Raw genomic sequence first — 22,472 nt, forward strand, 5'->3', positions numbered from 1 at the left:
GTTTTCATTTTTTTTTTTACGAAAAGTGGCTCAAAAAGTTTCATTAAAAATACAATCAAATATTTATATATATATATTTCAGGCAACATGAGAATCCAAGAATTATTATACGCTTTGAAAATAGCATCTCTGAAGTAATTTAAAGGTCTGTTTGGAAATTTCAAACATTGCAGGCAAGTTCTGTTTTCCCCTCCCAAACTGAGCTTAACAAACACATGGATGTGTCTTCATCTTGGTGTGAGTGTGTATGTGCTCACCAGGGTTCAGTCCAGTGGTGGCATTAGTAGTCACACATGCACCGAGAAAAACAAAAATGGGCTCACGTTGGACTAATGTTCACAATGAAACATCACACCAACTGGCCTCCCCTGTCTAGCTGAAAGCAAATGTAAATAGAGCTCTGATATATTTTCTCTGGAAAGCTAATTTATCACAGGGCTGTGATACAGCTGGATTAAGCCCGGCCCAAGACTGGGAGCTGAGCTTAAGATGCTTAGCATCATGACACAGTCAGAGGTCTAACACACACCACTTTCCCTTGGATAATCCACATACACGCTTGAAGATAGCTGAAGCAGGAATGGGGCATCTTTCATATGGCATTGTTTTAGGAGAAACATAACATAAAAATGTGCCCGATTACAGAACATGCCAGGCAGTGGCTCTTTTAACACCCATTTTGGGCTACAAGCAGAAAGAAGAATGGAATAGTTCATTCATTTTAAAGGGACACAGAGATTTCAGTTGCATTCACACACACCATATATTAAGAGAGGGTCTATAGGACTGATCTCTGATCAGAGAAAGAGCCCAGAGCTGCTGGTCTACAGGGTCTGGATATAGAAACTCAATCTGTTCAACAGCGGATTGCACAGGCTAAAAGAATAATAAAATAAAAAATCAGTTGGCACAAGCTGATAATGATTAATTTAAGAAGAGAACGAAATACCTCTGACAAAAATACAACATTTGTGAGAATAATTACAATGTACAATAAATATGTCAAATAGAATCACAAATAATTCAATTATAATCTAAAAAGTGTTTGAAATTATGGCACATAGAAATGGAATGTATTCAGAAGCGAAGAAAGTAGAATGAAGATTACAAGCCCTCCAAACCACTAGAGGGCAGACATGACTTTCAATATGCATCAGATTCATTCGGTTTCCTCAAAAGTGAAATGTGTGCACGTGGACGTGAAAGCGTGTTTTGGAGCACTGGCCTGGTATATAAAGCTGACACATTCAATATATATGTCATTAATGGCTAAAAAGTGAATGGATGCTTAACTCAGACTCACTCTGAAATATGCTATTAACTTTGCATCGAGAACCAATCCTAGCATATGCTGTAACAATGGATAATTCATCTTCAACGAAAAACTGAAGAGAGTCGGTCGTCCGTTTTAATGGATTCTCTCTCTTTTTTTTTGGCATCAAGCAACATTTTCCACACTTTTTTTCCCACTAGTACAATTTGTAACCCAACTGTAAACTGATCCCCGTTTCAACAAAGAGTAACATCGAAAGACTGTGACAATACGTTATAAGAAGAAAATCTGAAATTGATTTTCGATTTGTCACATACACACACAAGTACACATACAGAGTTGTTGGGCTCCGTGGGATATCCCAGAACTCCATGTGGTCGAACAAACAGCAAGTTGTTGAAAGGCAGCTTTTATACCCATAGGGTCAGGGCCCGCAGTGCAGCATCTTAGAGAGCTCACATTTAGGGATCTCGAACAGCTACATATCACAAAACTCTAAACTACGATTTGGGATTGTGATCACACCTGGTAACCGATCCCAAAAGGGGCCGACTGTCTGCCTACGAAGTATGGAAAGTGGCATTTATGGGACTTTTTTGGGGCGATCATGCAAGAGAACCAATAAGGATGTTGGTACATTCTGTAGCAGTCGAGCGCTACTGACGACGCATTCATCCCGGTAGGGTTGAATATGAGAGTTTGGCAGTAGGGCAGGGCAGAAAACGGTGTGAAAACATAGTTCTTGAGGAATCGTGCTGGAATGGAAGGCTTTAGGATAAGATGTAACAGAAAAGCAGTTTAAATTGGTTCCATTGTCATGTTTCATTTAAACAGGCAGGAAGAAGGGCAGCGACCCCGGCAGATGTGAGGGTCCGGTCAGTAGTCTTAACCCAAGGCTGTCCGTGCCCATCAGTAGCGCTCCTTCAGATGCTTGTAGGAGAGAGGTGTGACAGCAGCCATCTGCGGTGCACAAAAACATCACCACACAAAACTCTTTAGCACACGTGTAGAAATGTATTTAACAGTTGAATAGGAAAGATGTGATTAGCAACGGTGTACATCTCTTATTTGATTGATTCATCAAAAATAACCAAACCAAACCCAGATCATTCTGTACACAACACCAACCCTAAACCAAATCAAACTCATATGCACCAAAGAACCATCCTAATCAGAGGAGGATCTGGTGGCCAGGAATTATTCACTCATAATATTAGACCAAATAAAATGCTGATGTGAATCCTGGTTTAAGAAATGTTCTGGATTTCAAACAAGTACTCAATGTCAGATATGCTGTCAATCACTATAACTGATAGCTGCCGATTTGGGCTTTTAATAAAACTGGGCTGTCTATGAAGTAGAAAGGAGAAACATTTTCTGAAATCTGTGCTACATGGCAAGAGAAAAAGGGCTGTGGCATTCCCTTTTGACAAAAACGTTAACACCCGCAATTCACTTTTGATTTGGGCACCAGACTGTCCATAGGTGGAAATACAAGACTGCAGATGTTTAATCTGTACTTTTACAATACAAAGCCTGTTGAAAGCCTGTTGAAAACCTGTGAAATTTGGACTGTTCTCTGTTTAAGAGTAAAAGAGAAATAATCATAAATAATTGTAACAAACATTAATTTAATGTAAACTATATAAGTATGCATGTTTATAAATGCATTAGCAACTATGAATGGATTTATATTTTCCATTCAAAATGTGTTATCTCTGCTATTAGAAAGCCAAAATTGTCCAATGAATTGTCACATGTACTTTTTGGTTTCACATTACAGATGTTAATTATTTTGGGCGAATTTGTTGGTAAACGCAGATGTTTAAGAATTAACTTGTGTTGAACCCAGAACATTCCTTTTGATCATATTGAGCACTTTACCTGTATGTGTCAGTCGAGGAATCCTCTGACAGCTGAGAAGAACAGAAAGCAAGTTTAATGCTGGCGAGTACCTCCTATCTTACAGCCTCACCAAAAACTTACTACAACCATCACAAATTGACCCCAAAAGCTTTTGGCACAGATAAACATGCAAAACTAGCATAGCAGCATGCAGAATGCAAAGCATTAATGCAGGGAAACAATCACTGAAACCAAAATAATGTCATACAAAGGTTAGACAGCCATCAGGCGGGTTAAACGACTTCCATTGTCACAAAAGAAAATAAAAAAAATTACAATTACAAACACAACAACTACCACATCACACAAATACCCAGTACAGCAAAAGACACAGTAAGACCAACATGACGCTGTTTCAAGTATTACACCACACAACCACACACTCATTCACACAAATAAACCCAGATGAGATTACCCAGAACAACATGACAGAGGACTGGTTTAGTCAGTTAATAAGGACCCAATCACAGGTTACTTGAGGAGCCACGTGCATGACATAATGAGGGGCGGAGCTTCCCCTGGCAGGCTGAAAGGATCATTTAATATTCACTAATTCATTATTTTCCTTCAGCTTGTTTTCCGATTCCTTACTGTCAACAGTACAGCATTGTGGGCTATTACTTTAGTACTTAAATAAATACTTGTGTATAGGTCCAACAGCAGGATTACAGTAGAAAAATCCCATTAAAACTGTCCATAGAGAAAACAAATGTTAACAAACTTCCAGACAGATTTTCTATTGCAAAATTCCCGTTAGCATATGACATTACATAATCACAGAATTTTAAATCTTTATGGAGAAACTTAATGGGAAAATATTTCTGCAATACCAAGCACTGAAAAAGTGTGAGGCCGTTGAGCTGCAGTGTGTCTCTTTTGTAAATGTCAGACTAAATGTCTTTTCAGCCAACCGATGTGAGTTCATCCTGAGGTAGGGAGAATTTCCACAGCAGAATTCAGAGGAAATTAAAATCATCCCAGAGGGGGCCGACCGAACCCACGGGGAGGAACTGCACCGACTAGGAGGCAAATCCCTTGTGGATGGCTAGGGTAAGTCACTCAATTGGGGCTCTGATTGGAAAGTCTGGGGTCTTGTACCTGTTTATATGACAGAATTGGACTCGTCTGAAAAGGTTCTCATGAGCAGGGGTCTGGCTGAAGACTGAGAGGACTGGCTGCCCCCCACATTCGACTGACTTGGCTTTTTCTGAAAGGGTGGGAGGGGGGTGAAAGACACTTAGGACAGGATGGATCAGACACACACACACACGCACAACACACCCCCAAACACAAAACTGATATACAGTACATCCTTCTTCAAAAAGAAGACCAAACACTGTGAAGGACGTTTACAATTATGAGATTTCTTATTTGAGGCCACGATTACAGTAGAAAAATCCCATTAAAACTGTCCATAGAGAAAACAAATGTTAACAAACTTCCAGACAGATTTTCTATTGCAAAATTCCCGTTAGCATATGACATTACATAATCACAGAATTTTAAATCTTTATGGAGAAACTTAATGGGAAAATATTTCTGCAATACCAAGCACTGAAAAAGTGTGAGGCCGTTGAGCTGCAGTGTGTCTCTTTTGTAAATGTCAGACTAAATGTCTTTTCAGCCAACCGATGTGAGTTCATCCTGAGGTAGGGAGAATTTCCACAGCAGAATTCAGAGGAAATTAAAATCATCCCAGAGGGGGCCGACCGAACCCACGGGGAGGAACTGCACCGACTAGGAGGCAAATCCCTTGTGGATGGCTAGGGTAAGTCACTCAATTGGGGCTCTGATTGGAAAGTCTGGGGTCTTGTACCTGTTTATATGACAGAATTGGACTCGTCTGAAAAGGTTCTCATGAGCAGGGGTCTGGCTGAAGACTGAGAGGACTGGCTGCCCCCCACATTCGACTGACTTGGCTTTTTCTGAAAGGGTGGGAGGGGGGTGAAAGACACTTAGGACAGGATGGATCAGACACACACACACACGCACAACACACCCCCAAACACAAAACTGATATACAGTACATCCTTCTTCAAAAAGAAGACCAAACACTGTGAAGGACGTTTACAATTATGAGATTTCTTATTTGAGGCCACGTTTATGCATGTTTTTAATTTCCATATAGATTATCCTTCATGGTAGAAATGATAATGGCCATTTTACTAGATTATGAATATGACCACACAAAAAAGTCAGCCAACACTCAAACAATATTAACCAATGAAGACCAACGAATTCACATAATGATTCCAGTTTCTTAATGATTTCATTAGCAATTCTTTCAGTGCTTTTGGAAAACCTGCCAAATAATTGATTCTAACTGCACTTCCGTTCCAAAGTCTGGGCTCAGTAAGATTATTTTCAATACTTTTATTAAAAAGTGACAGTAAATACACTTATAATGTCATAAAATATTTCTATTTCAAATAAATGCTGCTTTTGAATTTCCTATTCATCAATGATAATAACAACAACTGCATCTTGCGCATCAAATGAGAATATTAGAATGATTTCTGAAGGATCATGTGACACTGAAGACTGGAAAAACTATTATCTACCATCATCAAAGGAATAAACCATTTTTTAAATATGTTAAAATAGAAAATAGTTATTTTAAATTGTAATAATATTTTAAAATGTTACTGTTTCTCATCAAATAAATCCAGTCAAGGTGAGCATTAGATACTTACAAAAACACTGAAAAATCTTATCTCCAATCTGAAACTTTTGAATGATACTGTATATCACATATTATATTTAATACAATATTTGGGTAAAATTGTAATTATAACTAGAGCCCGACCGATATGTTTTTTTTGGGGGGGCCGATACCGGTACCGATATTTAAAAAAAATGTTCATATCTGCGGCATATTCGCCGATACCGATATATCGACAACAGGCTCATATCGGCCGATAATATCGGCAAAACGATATATCGGTCGGGCTCTAATTATAACCCAGAGAGACAAGTGTAGACTAATGAGTTTGACACTCAAAGCCATTCTGTAGTACCCTATTTGGGGCCTAATTTTAAATGATAAAGAAATAATAATAATAATAATAATAATGATGATTAATCACATTATGACGTTTTTGTTTAATCATGAAAATATGCTAATTACTGTATTGTCTTTTAAATTACATATCAAATTATTTAAATTGTCCAAACTAAAAATGTCCCTTTCTTTGTTTTGTTCAATCCCCAATTCTAACATGATAAACTCTCTCTCTCACATACACACAAAATCACATTCTGAATCAACCAGCACTGATGCATCCAGAAAGTCAGTGGTTTGGGTGAGGAGCGGTGCAGGCTGGGCCAAGCACGCATGCAGGAAACCCCGTATGTTTGTGTGCCACATTCTCCTGGCTGGGCATGCAGAGACAGCAGGCACCGGGAACAGGCAGCTGAAGGATTCCCCATCATACCCTGCAGCCCTTACAGACGCACATGGAGGACCACCCACCACCACCACGACTCAACTCCAGGGGACAATTCTTGCACAACGCCTCAAGACAAACACCCACTCAAAAAAAAAAGCCACTGTGGTACATATTTTGACTGACAATCCAAACCCAGCACCCATGACAAGCACGTTTGTACCAGAGTAGAACAACCTAGCTAGCGAACACCCCCTCACAAAGAGGAAGCAGAGACAAACGGGTGGAGAGACAGCAGGCAGGACACTGAAGATACAGACAGGCAACCCAAAGGTGGAAGGACAGTGAGACAAAAAGCAGAAAAGGAGCAGGCAGAGAGACCTCAGTCACTCCAGGAAAAGCTGTGAGTGCTAGCAGTCTGCGACAGCATGAAGATAGTGGATGTTCCAGAGGAAGGAAGCCGTTGTTTCATCTACAGCACAGCACACAGGTGAGCAAGAGACCAAAGAGGACAGGAAAATTAAAGGAAGGTCAAGGGTAAGAAAAAGTGGGAATAAAGTTAAAGGAGAAGAGATAGAGAAACAAGAGTAAATATTATAAAGCTCCAGTAACTAGAACCGTCAGTGTGTGCTGTTTGATTCAGCAGAATATTGATTAGCTCAGCATAAATGAGTGACTGGGCTTTCTTTGAGTTATAAACAAACACAATTTTCTAGTGGAAATTACTTGGCACACAAATCCTGTAAGATATTTATGGTCTGCAGAATAAATATTAAACTATCAGGAATTTACAACAACAACAAAAAACTCTCTACAATACACTAACGTTCAAAAGTTTGGGGCTGGTAAGATTTATGTTCTTGAAAAAAATATTATGCTCACCAAGGCTGCATTTACTTGCTCAAAGATACATTAAACACAGCAATACTGTGAAACATTCCATTTTTTTCTACTTTAATATATTTGAAAATTTAATTTATTCATGTGATGCAAAGCTGAATTTTCAGCATCATTACTCCAGTCTTCAGTGTCACATGATCCTTCAGAAATCATTCTAATATGCTGATTTGCTGCTCAATAAAAATCTATTCTCAATATAAATAAATAAAAAAAGTTGAGATGCTTCATATTTATAAAGAAACATTTTTTTTTAAAATTCTTCGATGAAGATAAAGTTCTAAATAACTGCAGTTATTTAAATTATAAATTTTGTAACATTTTAAATGTAATCCATGTAAAAAAAATGTTGAATAAAAGTATTAATTCCTTTACGGGAAAAAAATAATGTATTGACCCCAAACTTTGAACAGTAGTGTAGGACTGACTGTAAATTCTGAATTAATCAGATGCACTTTTATCTATAGTAAAATGAAAATTAACACACACCTATGACCACCTTCTAAACTCACTGCACTCACTTTCTGCTATTTTTCAAGCTCTTTAAGTCATTATTTAAAATAACAAAAACAAAAAAAAAGAGTAATTATGTGTAGTTTTCTATATTTTTTCCCCTTTCTTTCTAGGTACCTATAATATAATACAAATTGTGATACAACCTCTACACACAAGTTATCATTTTGCATATTACAAGTTACATTGGTCAATAAAGGCCATGTTTCCAATGAAGTTCATTAGACTATAAATTCTACATTTATTATTAAGGTTTACAACTGAATAAATGACATTACTAGATCAAGTAATTAAGACATGACCATACATTCCATTTTCTCTCCACTGGTGGTTTTAATTGACATGCGGCATACTTGGAAAGGTCGCAGCACCTACCTGTGAGGAGGCAGGGGGCAGATTGGCACCGTATGCTCATCTCTGGCCTGAAAGGCTGCTTAACTAGTGTCACTAACAACAGAGACTGCCTACAGTGTGTGCTTACTTCCTCTAAATAATTCAAATGATTGGAGGGGTCTAATTATTGTTTATTGATTCTAACTGTGTTACATGTTAACTGGTTGGGTAGCCACTCACAGCAGCACAGGGTGATGGAAGAATTTGTGCTTGACTAATGGAATAAAGGGCATTTCAATCAGAGCGATACACGGGACAAAAAGCTACAGGAGTCAAGGAGAGGACATCGAAGAAGAGTGATCGTAACAATTAGACTGATTGACTTCCTGTCTGTTTGACCAATCACAACAATCCAAACCATTCAGTGCCTTAAAACAAGGCAAGACTTCTGTTAGGAAAAAAGTCAATGGTTTAATTCATGAGAGTGAGGGGGAAGTAAAGAAAACAGATGCTGGAGAAGTGACAGAGAGTATAAGAAAAAAAAGTTTAAGGTCTTAAATGGTAAAATAAGGTCAAATTTGGCTGGTATGGATAAACCAAAAGCAGGGAGGTAATTCTGGGTTCAAAGAAAAATGTAACTCTGTGTCCCAACCAGGTGTGACGTGATAAAGCAACAAGTAATAAAAGCTATCGCTCTTTCATGTAAATCAGTTTTTGTGCAAACCAGTAACTCAGACTGGTCCCAAAATTCTGCTTCACGTAAACGTACAACATCAAATATCTTCTTATTGGCTGTGACTGTATCACATTACGCCTGGTTAGGACACAGTGTAAGATGAAAGAAGAACAGAAGAGTAAGTAAATCAGGGGGAATAACAGAGAATCGGATGGATATGGTAGAAAGGAAGAATTCAAAAAGGAAAAGGGAGGAAGAGGTATACCTGTCGTGAATGGGGGCCTCTGGGCTTGCGAAGGACCACCAAAAGGATCTCTGGCAGCAGACTGAGGAGGATGAGGATGATGATAACCAGCCAGGCAGACACTGAACTCAGCATGTTGGCAAACACAAAGTACAAACGCTGCTGCTTCAAAAACGGCCTAGGAAATAAGAGAGAGAAGGAAAGATATAGACCATACAACTTCATCCTACAATAAAAGCTGACTGGAAATGATCAACAGTGGAGCTGCAGCACAAAAAAAATCCCTAGTGGACGATTTCTGTTTCATACCGACTTTAACGTTTGCTCACCATATGATGCCTCCCCAGAAGAAACTGAAGAAAACATAGAAAGCCAAAGAGCCCCATATCACAAAATGGTTGATCCACGTCCAGTGCCGTGTGTCCAGAGCCAGCTGACAGAGGGAAAACAGTCAGTCTCTGACAAATGAAGATCCGAGTCACTTTTTATAGTTATAGACCAACCAAGCCACCAACCTTCAATGTAACAGTAAAAACAAGGACGGTAAAGACAATTGTTCCATAAGACCAGTTTCCAAAGACCTAAAAAAGGAAGGAGTAAATCAAATGCGATTCCCAATTTTTTATTCACAGACATATTAAAAAGCACAACCATCACTAACCTGCCCATTATCCTGTAAGGCTGGATTGCTGAACAAGAAACGGACACCAAAGAAGAACAGAAGACCCTGAAAAATTCCTAATACTGTCCAGTAGAGGAAGGGGCGCCAGCGTAACATGGCATTATTGGCTATTTCTCTGTAAGAACACAGTGTATCAGCAACAGCACAGTACAAATGAAATAAGCAGAAGAGCAGCAGTGCAGAGTGCTACCTGTAGAGGGCGGCGTTGTCCAGCAGAATCTCCATGGATATGTGCTGTTCCAGCAGGCTGTAGGCCAGAATGGGCATGGAGGTGAAGCAGATGTTGTACATCGTCAGATAGGCTGCGTCGTACAGGGGCTGGGAAGGGGAACGAGGGAAAGGACGGAGCACCGGGGAGGTTAATACCACGTTAAGGAGATCACACATATGCACACAACAAAGAGAGGGAAAACTGACTGTGTGGCCGCGCATGCGATGGTCACTTGATATATATACACAAAACACATGCTGGAAAATGTGAGGTCGAGACCCAATTATAGGGAATCACAGAGACTTCTGAGCCACTAAGAGGTCATTTCTATCTCTTTATTATTATTTTTTTTTTTAGATTTAACTGGATTTTTTTTTATAGAAGGCAAAAGCAGAAGTGAAAGGGCTCTACTAGAGGAGAAAGAAAAAAAGAGATCGAACACAACGCAGGCCAGATTTAAACCCCTATCTGAGTTTGTTGAGTGCCAAGGCAAAATCTGCACAAGCACTAACCACTACACCAAAGCTAATTGAATTTTTGTATTAGTTTGTGCTTGTTATATATATCAGAAGAAAGAAGGGCAGAGAGAGAGAGAAATTCAGAGGAAAGTTGCAAAGGAAAGAGCAGAGGAGAGGGACCTGCTGGGACATAGTCTTCTAAAAAGCCCATTATTTGTACATAATGTACCTGCTGAGAGTATCCACAGAAAAACTGGTACAGGAACTGAGGTAAGATGAAGCAAAGATTCTGCAGGAGAGAAGAAGAAAATGTTTAAAACTTCAAAAGGATTCACTAAAACAACTACATTTATATTTACAGACTGAAACAGGGTCCACTGGATGCCAGACGTACCTTATAAAAGAAGTACTGGACGAGATGCGCAATGCGCACATAGTAGAGATGCCCATGAGCTAGCAAAAGCTTCTTTAAGTGCTTGAGTTTAGGAATGGCGTAGTCACTGTTCCTCACAGCTTGACGGCCCTCCTTACCTTTAATACCTGAACACACAATAGCAACATTACACTCCATCTTTGAAAAAATGCTGATTAAGCCATGATCACTTTAATAAAAAAATATATAGTTAAAAACTGTATTATTGTGAAACAACTGTTTTGTTTTTTTTATATATATATATATTATTTTTTTATGTATTTTAAAATGTATTCTTATGGCAAAGCTGAATTTTCAGCATCATAACTCACCAATGCCCACATGTGCCTCAAGGATCATGCTAACATCATTGGCCCCATCGCCAATGGAGAGAGTGATTGGGGAACCTTTGGAGTTCTTCACCATCTTCACTATCTAAATTGGATAAAAGAGAATATTAGCCAACTAATTCATAAAGTATAAGTGCATGTTATTATAAGCGTATTATAAGCATAAAGAGCCGCCGAAATGCCGGTCTGCAGGTGTGACCTGTGCTTTCTGCAGGGGGGCCATGCGGCAGCAGAGCACAGCAGTGCAGTTCTGGCAGATCTGCAGAAAGAGGCTCCTGTACTGACTGGCATCCGCCTCACGTGGTGGGTTCATCACTAACGACAACGTCGCCCCATCTATGATGAAGCCGTAATCCTGATTTGCAGTAGACCAGCTCCTGCAGGACAAAAATGACACTAAATTAGAGGTCATTAAATATACTGCACAATTGTACTAGAGAGATACCAATATTACAATTCTGGCCAATATGATAAACTGACAATTATTTTCATGTTATGACCGATAACTGATAAATGGTTGATATTGAAACTACACAATTTTGTCTAAATAAATATAAAATAAAACACTAAAAATTAAAATAGTTTCAAATGCTACAAGTAAATTAGGACATGACTTTTATATAATTTAGAGTATAAAAAGAATTTAAAAATATAAAGTATAAAAATTGATATTCATTTTGAGATTTACTTAAGATTAACATTAAATAGCGTGACGCAAAATCTAAGCAATTTATTTTATTTAAAAAAGGGAAATAAGCACAAGCAATTAAAAATTCAATATTGTGTACTACATCTTTTTCTCCTTTATTTATCAGCATCAGTTGAAATTAAATAAATCTGTCAGTATTGAAGTCGTCGTCTATGTAGTCATATTACATTTCTAAACTGTATCAAACATTTACGACAAAGCCAGTAGGTCAAGGGTCTGACCTGGTGACCCCAGCTTTGACAGGTGGGGCGTCCTGCACTGCTCTTCTATGGTAGTCCCGTAACAACTCAAGAAGTTTCTCCTCACGCTTTAACCTCCCATCCTCAAGTGTCCGCACAGTCAGTTCCAATAGCTCTGTACCCCGCTGGAACAGACGACAGGCATAGCAGGTAGACTTTGCCGTCTCCATTTTGTCCCCCGTCAGCACCCAAACCTTCATCCCAGCACCCTGCAAGGCCTCCATGGTCTCTGCTGCCTCCTCCTGAAGTCTGGAACACAAGATGTTAAGACGTTAGGCTATTCAGAATATTCCTTTGAGAAAACAACATGGCATAAATACCAATTTGGGTCACCAACCGGTCCTCCACAGCGGTCGCTCCAATCAAACTCATGCCCGTCTCCACCTGGTTATACATGGCCATGAGTTTCTGCTCTCTGTCCTGGAGAGCCAGTCTAGCCTCCCTCAGCCCAGTGTCTGCCACGGCATATTCTTCAGCACTCAGCTGCTTATAGGCCACACACAGTGTACGGTAACCCTCCTGGTGAGCGAAAACACGCCATTAGGCCAAAATTGACTGACCTTTTCAATATTTAATGTCTCTACAGGATGTCTCTTTCAACACAGAGATATAATGAAGGAGGTTTATGCTTCATTTCAGTATAAAAATCAAACTGGTCATCTAATCCTTGGAAATTAAAGACGCTGCAAGACATTATCATGCTGAAATCTATTACAGTACCGTTGCATTTCGCTCAACATGCATGCGAATCCTGTCCACCTCCTCTGGTCTGACTCTTGGGAAGATGGAAGAATCAGCTCCCTTACAGAAAAGCAACGTCTCCCCTAAATAAACCGTAGAAGACAGAGGTGAGAGACATTCAGAGTCATCATCTGCAAAACTCACAAGCACAATGCTAAGATGTTCAGGGGGGTTACTAAGTGGTTGCTGTGTTCTGAGTGGTTAGTTGTGAGTGGTGGTTGACTGTTAGTATAAATTATTCAATTTTGTACTTAGCAGCTATTCATTCTGAAGTGAAATACATGAAGCATTTTAACCTTAACAGAGAGACGTGACCTAAAACAAAGATACAAAATATTGTCAAAAAGAACTTAAATCATACAATAATAAAAAAAAAAATCTAATCTGTACTAGGGTCCCTGCTTTGTACATGAAGCATTTTAACCTTAACAGAGAGACGTGACCTAAAGCAAAGATACAAAATATTGTCAAAAAGAACTTAAATCATATAATAATAAAAAAAAAATCTAATCTGTACTAGGGTCCCTGCTTTAATGCAAACCTATGGCATTTTCCTTGCTTTATCCACCAAGTCTAATTGCTAAAAAGGTCATCCCTCCTCCTCACATGGTTTGAGTTATCATTCAAGTCACCAGGAGGAATGGTGTGGGACGTGTTATTTGTATATTCAAATCTATAACCCTGATTATGAGCAATAGCAAAAGCCATAGCAAGCACCACTAATGATCTCCAGCTCACCTGATTTGGTCTGCACGATGACGCTCATTCTCCGTCTAACTGGGTCAAAGTTTAGGACATGGAGCAACTTGTACCTGAAACATTAGATAAATCTTATATAGACCCTTAACTGCTATAAAACTTTTGATAAAACCTAAAAACATCTAGGGGTGTAAGTACTAATGCAGGATATTAGCAATAACATTGTTCTTAATGAGTCTCTAATTTCAAGGGTCATAACTTACTCCTCTATATTATTTTCCCTGTTCTTTATCTTCATGCTCTTGCTCTCCAGACCAAGGAAGGTGAATCCATATCTGAACAGGAGAGAAGTTATGCCTGTAAGTGTCAGCATGGGTTATTATCAGACCAAAAAAGAAAAATATCATTATCTTACTCCATGGCTCCTCTGACCAGTGCGATCTCATCAGGAGAGGATGCGATGAAGCCTCTTTCCTCCTCCGGCTGGGGCAGCAGCAACCCATCAATCCCATCAACTTGGTCCGCGAGTACTTCCGATCCAGCCTCCTTCACCTGCACCGTGTGACACAGACACAAGGCCCGCAGGAACAACTCCTCTTTCTCCTGATAGATTGAAATAAAGAGGCATACAAAATGACACTTCTTTTTATGAACACATGCATATTTGTGAGAATTAGTGTTGTTAATCGAAAAAAAAGAAGAAATAAAATTAAATCTAAATATTAGATAAACTATTCGAAATGTTGCCTTTGCAGCTAACTGAAATTTAAAAAAAAAGTTTAGAATGAAGTACTAAAATAAATAAAATTAAAAAAAATAATAGAAAAATAAAAACGACTAATTGACAAAAACAAAAAAAATGAAAATGACAACATAAATAGAATAAAAAATTTTAATAGAGACTATAATAGTATTAAGGCCTGTTCGCGCCAAGATCGATAACTATATTAGCGTTTACACCAGCGGATGATTTCGTCTGTTCATCTGCCGCTTTAAATTCTCAAGCTCGTGACAGCAGGATTGATTCTGATTCGGTGTCAACGTTTTTATTTTTCATCAGCTGGAAAAAATTGTTCTGAAAGCGATTCCAACTATATTGTTTCTCTGTGCCTTTATCGTTATTGTTGTGATGCGGACTCTGCAATTCTTTAACATTGAGAATGATTTTTAGAACTATATCTTTATCATTATCTTTATAGTTATCATCCTTGGTGTGAACAGGCCTTTAGTGTGTATTAGTGACTTTATTTCAATAAAAAAAAGTTTAACTTTAAATGACGCTCAATTACGAAATACTTGAAGATTACATCACTGTTTTAATTTCATTTGTTATATATAATGTAATAACATTATATTATTTATTATAATATCATTATTTCATATATAAACATTAATATTTATAATATAATATATAACTTTTTTATATAAAGGTAGTTAGTACAATACCATATTTATCAAAATTGGTAGAGAAAAGTGATGGTATCAGTATTGATTACTAACATTTTGGTATTATGACAACCCTAGTATACAGATCATGTGCACTACACACTGACAAGGGCCCTCACAAAAGAAGTGCTCTCAAAGGACTGCCCGTTTATGATGAATATGAGTACGTAAAAAAAATAAAATAAAAAAGAGGAGAGGAGAAAATACACATAACTTTAGTGCTTCATAGCCTGCCAACACAAACATTAGACGTTTACTGCCTTTGTGTTTATATCGCAGCCTCAGAGGATTTATAATTCAAGAGGTCTGCTTAAAGTCAGTTTACATATTGAGGTGTACACATCCAACAACGCAATCCGTAAATGTAAAATCAATCCCATCTGAGGTCCTTGGGGTCTCCGAATGAGTGTAACTCACCTGTCCAGCCTTTTGCTGCAGTTTATTCACAGGTCCGTCCGTCACAGTGAAGCCGTCCAGCTCGCTCCGGGTGTCTCTGTGTTTGTACTGGAAGCCGTCTATACAGCACTCGATGAACTCCATGTTGTTCTGGGTCAGCGTGCCCGTCTTGTCTGTGAATACATATTCCACCTGCAGGGCGCAGACAAATGCTGACCTTAATGACTATAAACCCAGGCAATAAAGCACGTTCTCAAATGAACAGAGTCTGAGGATAAGGACGGACAATTAATTTGTGACAAAACCAGTCTGCTTGCATAAATCAGTTTAACGAAGCATGGCCTGTAATTTAGAGTAATCATCTGCATAACCAGTCAAGGGTGATCTACGACCTCACTACCCATGGAAGAGCCAGGGAGAGCTCAGATGATATTCATGTCATGGTTGACTTCTGAAATCATCAAACACATTTTATTCTACATATGAAAACAAACAGCTAAAGAGTCAGATCTGAGCTCAGGTTTGAACAAAGTGTCTAACCTGGCCAAGTTCCTCATTGAGGTCTGAAGTGTTGACAAGCGCGCCTTCTTGGATTTCCGGGTCAAAGAAGTCTTTATCCCAAGTGATAAAGAAAGAGCCCAGGAATTTCTGCATCTCCACGGTTACGTACATGGACACGGGGATTATAAAGTTGAAGAGGACCATGAAGGAGAGGAAATCTGTAAACATCTTCAAATACTGAAACAAAGACAGAACACCTGCATTCAGTCTCTTCAAAGACACAATATCATGGCTGGAACAGCAAAGGTTAAACATAAAGCTAATCCCTAATTATGATTTATTAAGTATGATCTGTGTAAGAGCTGACCACAGCCACCTGAGACCAGATTAGCTCAGAATTTAGATTAATTGCATTAAGAATGACAGATGATATAGAGGGAGTTGCTAATTAATTCATGTAATCATGTTCAAATCGGTCAGATGTGAAATCCACAGACTACTCACCATATTAGTGTCTTTCTCCTTCTGAGTTTTCTGGTTGTACCAGGGCTCATCCTGACCTTCTTTGCTCTGCCATACATACTTTAGCGTAGTACACACAACAGCTTTACTGATGAGGATACACAGATACACCAGCAGAAAGGCATTGATGGATCTGCAAAGAAGAGAAAACATACACATGATCATATGTACTTAATTATGTTATGTACACATAAAACCATATAAACAAGCCAAAATAAGATGCTAAGAAAACTTTTAGTGCACAACAACACTAAAGTTTCCCTGATTCACTTATTATTTTTAATTTAAATAATTTAAATAATTAAATAAATTTTTTAAATTATCATCATCATCACACAATTTTATTTGAATAAAGATTATTTTACTTTATATTACTACTAGTGCTGCCCCCTAATAGTTGACTATTAGTCGACGAGAAAAGGCTTAGTCGACCACATTTTTTTTAGTCGCTTAGTCGCAGAAAAAAAATAATCCACAGGACGTGGCGAAGTCATGCATTCTGCGACGAAAGATCATTAACAGCTGCTCTATGTGGTAATATACAGTACATCGGCCAGGCCATCCAAACCCTCGCCTATCATTCATTGACCTCAAATATGGATTATCATCTGAAACATATTAGTAGCAACTTCACATGGCCGCTCGCTCTAACCTATAAAAATGTGCGCTATTTCAGTGTTCGTGCGGAATGAGGAAGCGCGCGCCGTTGTGATCACTTCGCTTAAAATGTTTTGGTCATACAAATAGTAGTTATACATCTCTGTAAGCTTTAAAGACTCTTCTTTTATTTGTGTGCAGTCACAATAAAAAATTAATAAAAAAAACTTTGTGATTTTGTCAAATAATGAAAGCAAACAGGGTGCGTGTACGCGTTCTGCCGTCTCATCACGGTCTTTGAACTTGAGCGCGTCAAATAATAAAACGAAACTCCGTGTATACTTGCCTCAGGTATGAGAAATATAGGCCTAGCTACAGAAAGCGAAATGTCTGCTTTTAAACGAACCAATTCAGATGGAAAACAACTATTCTCAGGTTATGTGATCTGTATGAAACATTAATATGGGCGCATCCACTGAGGAGTTCGTCAATTCATCACTGCAGCCGAAAATACAGCAAACACTGGTTTATCAACGAATAATTAAAATGTTAAGGCAGTCTCCTTGCTTTTTTCCTGATGCATTCATAATCATTACTTCTGCCGGTGCGCTGTGTGGCAAACCTTATTTGTGCGCTACATAGGCAATTAAACGCTCATTACTATGATTTATGGTTTAACATAAACGTGTGATTAGTCGACTAATCGCTTAACATGAACGACTACTGGTCGACCAGAAAAATCTTTAGTCGGGGGCAGCCCTAATTACTACTATATATTTAAATAAATAAATAAATTAAAAATAAATAAATAAATAAAATTTCTGCATAAAGATATTATAGATGACTATACATTAGTTATATGAACTTTGGCAGACGTTATTCATTTAATTAAATTCTGATTCACATCATACTGATTCACTCGATTTGATATTGATTCAGGAATATTAATGTGGAGAGACAATATTTTTACACACAGATCAATCTTGGTATTTGCAATCAATATCAAATCATTCAAATTAACATTGCTAATAATCCAAAAATTATTATTTCAACCTGACTGCACACTAGGGTATAATGACGCTCTTGTCACTCGCTTACTTTTCAACAGCTGATCGTTTCTGAGATTTGCCCTGGTAGTTGAGTGCCATCTTCGTCTCCATGCCCGTGTATACTGCGACACCTTTAAAAGGAAAAGCAACGAAGAGTGATTCGGGTGAATGCAATTCCTCGTCATCAAATATTTCGTCTAATTAAAAGGTGCCAGGGCCTACCATAAATCTTCTTGGTGTTTTTCAACGTAGCACCTTTTAGGAGAAGGTTCTCTGGGCCCAAAGATCTAAATTAAACCATAAAAACAAACAATTATGTCAATAAAGACACATCCTGGCATCCAAACCCGCGTTAAAGTGGCTTCTAATGAGCAGCATTGCTGGAAATATGTAGGCCGGTTTGGCCTGGCTCGCTCTCGTGAAGGACACGGCGTAGAGACTCATAAAAACCTTTCAAACGGCCCAGTGACAAATGGAAGAGTGTGCAGGGCTTGAGAAGCTGCCAGGCCGGCTTTACCTTAATGCTGCTATGGCGTTACGGGTCGATGGAATAATGATCAGAGGCTAATGCAAAGGGAAAAGACAGAGCTGAAGTGACTAGGAGGTACTGGGGGATATAGTGGGCCCATGGGAACGGACCAAAGGCGGTCTCACCTTACTGCTGGCTCCTGCTCCGGCTTGTAAATGTGCATTCGACCCACAAACCTGCAATAGAGCAAACAAGCTCCAGTCAAGCACGTACACGCTCATATATGTTCTCTCAACCACAAACACACACGGAATGAATGCACAGACGTCCCAGGAATGTAATCAGAGTAATTGATGAGGTCAAAATGAAAACATTCAGTAGAGGTAAAGAACCGACGCCATCATGCACATGCATTAGCGTTTCGTTCGTTTTATATAGACTCCTTCCCCATTAAAGAGGCTTGATGATAATATCTGTATTCTAGTACAGTACACTATGCAAATGAGCCTTGTACGAAATGAACCAATTACAAGGAAGATGCTCTTTGGTGATGACCCAACAGTCTGGCATATTGGCAACAGCCCTTTGAAGTTTTTTTTATAGACGGAATTTTAGCAGGCGACATCTGGTGCTCTAGAAATCAGAAATGCAAATGTTCTTCCGCCTAAAGAGGCTTTAACGATAGGGGGCGCTGCTGAGTTAAACTGCTATTACAGTTGGAGGCCAAGGACTGCCTCTCTAAACTTGCAAATTGTGTTTGTTTCAAGGTCTGTTTGTTCTTATACTCAAACAGAAAGGCTAGATAGTGTCTGACTCTTCCATGGAATCACACCATTAGCTGCTGATCTGAAATCAAACATCCTACAGAGAACAGCTGAGCTGAAACTGGACTTGACATATTCAAGAACGATCGCAATGCCTTCTGTTTCATCATGAGGCAGCGAAAGGGATTTCGGCTAAGTGAGTGTTTGTGCTAGAGGAGTTCATACTTGTAGAGGTCAGGCTGGGGTTGTTCACACTCGATGGTGGCAGGGAGAGCCTGCAGGTCCTTCTCTGTGTCTGGCACAGTGTAGTGTGTCTGCGGGAAAGACAGGCAAATTAGTATTCCAGGTCATGCTGTACACACAAATACAGATGGAAGGAAGTGGGAGAAAGACTAGGAGCATAAGGATGATTATGACAAGATCTGGGCCACCTATTTAAAGACTTTGGCTAAAGGAGAGTAAAGGAATGGTATATGAATCCATATCTCATATTCTGTTTATACTTGAACAGAAATCACTCTAGGCAATTCTGAAAACAAAAAATATAGAATTAAATCTAGATTATATCAAGACAACTATATTTGTGATTACAAGAAGAAAAACAGCAGAAATTATATAAGACTGAATGCATAAGCTCACTTTGTGGTTGGATTCTCCATCCAAGCTGGCTGTGGTGACAAAACAAGTACCGTCTTCTCGACTAGACTGCAACAGAATCAGGTCACAGGGAAAGGTCTCGTCCTCCACCACTTCAACCACATCACCCACCTGACCAGAAGCACATTGACATTAACACAAGATTTAGTTCTAAACAAGACCACAGGTCAGTGCTTCATAGCTGCTGGGTCACAAGTCTGTTCAGATTCAAAATACAATGCTAACTAAGTGCAAATATTGTAATAAAAATATATAATTTTAAAATAATATATAATGGAAATACTAAAAACTTGAGGTAAAATGAAGTTACATCCACATGTGTCTCTGCTGTTTTTATAAAATTGTCACTTTTTCTATAAAATGTCATATTATTAAAGTTTGCATATTCAAGAGCCTATGTAATTATAGGTTATATTAATTTAAATCGACATACAAATAACAAATTTGGTATCATGTTCGGCCACCACTTGATGACTAATTTGGGGCTGTAGACCATAAGTAATATTAGTGACATTTTTTAAAATACCATTTTGATGAATATTTCTATTCTTGATGTAAAAGAGTCTTAATAAGTGAGAGTGTTTGGGTATGTGATTGCTATTTGTAATAACATCTACTGTAAAATATGGGAATATATAGCGAAAATATATGCTCATCAAAGCTGCATTCATTTGATCAAAAATACAGTAAAACAGTAATAAGGTGAAATATTATTACAACTTAAAATAACTTTTTTCTATTTTAGTATATTTTAAAATGTAATTCCTGTGATGGCAAAGCGGAATTTTCAGCATCATTACTCCAGTCTTCAGTGTCACATGATCCTTCAGAAATCATTCTAATATGTTGATTTGCTCATTATTATCAATGTTGAAAACAGTTGCACTGCTGAATATTTTTGTGAAAAACGTTTTTCAGGATTCTCTGATGAAAGTTCAAAAGAACAGCATTTACATGAAATAGAAATATTTTGTAACATTATAAATGCCTTTACTGTTACTTCTGATCAGTTTAATGCATCCTTGCTGAAAAAAAGAAATAATTAAAAACGGTAGTGTATGCTTACAAAAGTGGTTATCAGCTACAACACAAATAATTGACATTCAGCTAGCTGTATTGGCAAACTCTTCCAAACATCTTTGACCCTAACTGTTTCACAGTGTACAACACATTTGTTCCATTCCATATACAGCACGGAAACACTCCCGGATGTGAACGCCCCTAGTGGGCATATTTTTGTCCACACGTAAAGTACGGCAGCTTGCCACTCCCAGCTCCCACGGTCCCTGTTATATGAGAGACTTGGAGAGGGTGCAGCAACTAAAAGATACCTTGATCTTCTCACTCTCCTTCTTCACCGACCGGCCATCCTCTAACACCGTCACTGGGTACTTATTCACCTCGTTGTCTGCTTTATGCCGCAGCCAGTCCTCATATCCCTGAGGAGAGACACAGAGAATGTGAGAACAGTACACTGGTGTGTGTGAAAACTGCAGAAGGTCAAATGAGGACTGAGACAGTCTAACACATCATCTCACATGTAAAAATAAAACAATTCTCTGAGAATTTCCATCAATATTAATAATGGAAACTGTGCGAATGAGCTGAGGGAGTTGAGTCATTTGAAGTCAAAGTGGGCTGGGGTCACATGGTCCCCCGGGCTCTTATTTCAAAGCCCAATTAAGGCCTGAGCCCCTCTCAGTGTGAGGCCAGAGATATCTGGAAGGAAGTCCACCTTCCATTGTGCTATTCAAAAAAATCTAGCGGCAGGCGGGTGGAAAAATTTGATCCTAAAACAATACATCTAAAGCTGCGAGAGGACCACTGTGTTGTGACAAGCCCCTGGATCATTTGTTTTCTCTGTGAGAGATGGATTCAGAGGTCAGGCGGACTCTCGGAAGGGGTCGGCATTATTTAAACAGTGACACATGGCTATAAAACATCAAGTGATTTAGTGATATAGAGAGACAGGAGCATATTCAGAACATAACACCACCAACCTGTTTGATGGCCGTCACTGTGATGACAAAAAACAGAGGTAAACCACTGGTCACGGGACTGGTCGGGGTATCAACAATCACCTATAAGAAGAGACACATGCATGTATTATTAACAAAGCTAAATTACAGAATCATTTCCAAAAAAAGGGGGGAGAATTTTGATTCATCTTGAAATTGCATTTATTTGAGATTTAGGGTGCTTTCACACTAGCACTTTTGGTGCGCACCCGGGTTCGATTGACGTCAGAGTTTGGTTCATTTGGATGATGTGAACGCTGTCTTCCGAACTCGGGTGCGCTGTTCGGGTTTCTATTCGCCTTCAGCGTTCTTTAGAGCATTTGCA

At 38.7% G+C, this 22,472-nt stretch overlaps 1 protein-coding gene across 5 annotated transcripts in view; it reads right to left on the minus strand.

Moving 5' to 3' along the window:
- Window positions 1–718: 718 nt before the first annotated feature.
- The window catches only part of atp11c (ATPase phospholipid transporting 11C (ATP11C blood group)), a 69,673-nt gene continuing 47,919 nt past the window's right edge, over window positions 719–22,472 (minus strand). The window contains exons 3-30 of one of the 5 annotated variants that reach the window (XM_016558211.1): window positions 22,130–22,210; window positions 21,461–21,568; window positions 20,112–20,240; window positions 19,698–19,786; window positions 18,894–18,944; window positions 18,462–18,526; window positions 18,289–18,370; window positions 16,576–16,726; window positions 16,111–16,308; window positions 15,592–15,762; window positions 14,144–14,331; window positions 13,992–14,063; window positions 13,768–13,841; window positions 13,009–13,112; window positions 12,626–12,807; window positions 12,271–12,537; window positions 11,540–11,717; window positions 11,323–11,425; window positions 10,973–11,118; window positions 10,808–10,867; window positions 10,100–10,227; window positions 9,889–10,024; window positions 9,743–9,808; window positions 9,557–9,660; window positions 9,249–9,405; window positions 4,995–5,103; window positions 3,158–3,189; window positions 2,199–2,233 (exon numbers count right to left, since the gene is read on the minus strand). In XM_016558211.1, the coding sequence (XP_016413697.1) occupies window positions 4,999–5,103; window positions 9,249–9,405; window positions 9,557–9,660; window positions 9,743–9,808; window positions 9,889–10,024; window positions 10,100–10,227; window positions 10,808–10,867; window positions 10,973–11,118; window positions 11,323–11,425; window positions 11,540–11,717; window positions 12,271–12,537; window positions 12,626–12,807; window positions 13,009–13,112; window positions 13,768–13,841; window positions 13,992–14,063; window positions 14,144–14,331; window positions 15,592–15,762; window positions 16,111–16,308; window positions 16,576–16,726; window positions 18,289–18,370; window positions 18,462–18,526; window positions 18,894–18,944; window positions 19,698–19,786; window positions 20,112–20,240; window positions 21,461–21,568; window positions 22,130–22,210 (3,195 nt within the window). In that variant the 3' untranslated portion in view covers window positions 2,199–2,233; window positions 3,158–3,189; window positions 4,995–4,998. Of the gene's footprint in view, window positions 2,234–3,157; window positions 3,190–4,994; window positions 5,104–6,945; window positions 7,037–9,248; window positions 9,406–9,556; window positions 9,661–9,742; window positions 9,809–9,888; window positions 10,025–10,099; window positions 10,228–10,807; window positions 10,868–10,972; window positions 11,119–11,322; window positions 11,426–11,539; window positions 11,718–12,270; window positions 12,538–12,625; window positions 12,808–13,008; window positions 13,113–13,767; window positions 13,842–13,991; window positions 14,064–14,143; window positions 14,332–15,591; window positions 15,763–16,110; window positions 16,309–16,575; window positions 16,727–18,288; window positions 18,371–18,461; window positions 18,527–18,893; window positions 18,945–19,697; window positions 19,787–20,111; window positions 20,241–21,460; window positions 21,569–22,129; window positions 22,211–22,472 lie in introns of all 5 variants that reach the window. The other 4 variants (XM_016558205.1, XM_016558208.1, XM_016558209.1 and 1 more) reach the window with 4 other exon arrangements.

The sequence above is a fragment of the Sinocyclocheilus rhinocerous genome, unplaced genomic scaffold (genome assembly GCF_001515625.1).
Source record: "Sinocyclocheilus rhinocerous isolate Xijiao unplaced genomic scaffold, SAMN03320098_v1.1 scaffold557, whole genome shotgun sequence".
Taxonomy (NCBI): Eukaryota; Metazoa; Chordata; class Actinopteri; order Cypriniformes; family Cyprinidae; genus Sinocyclocheilus; species Sinocyclocheilus rhinocerous.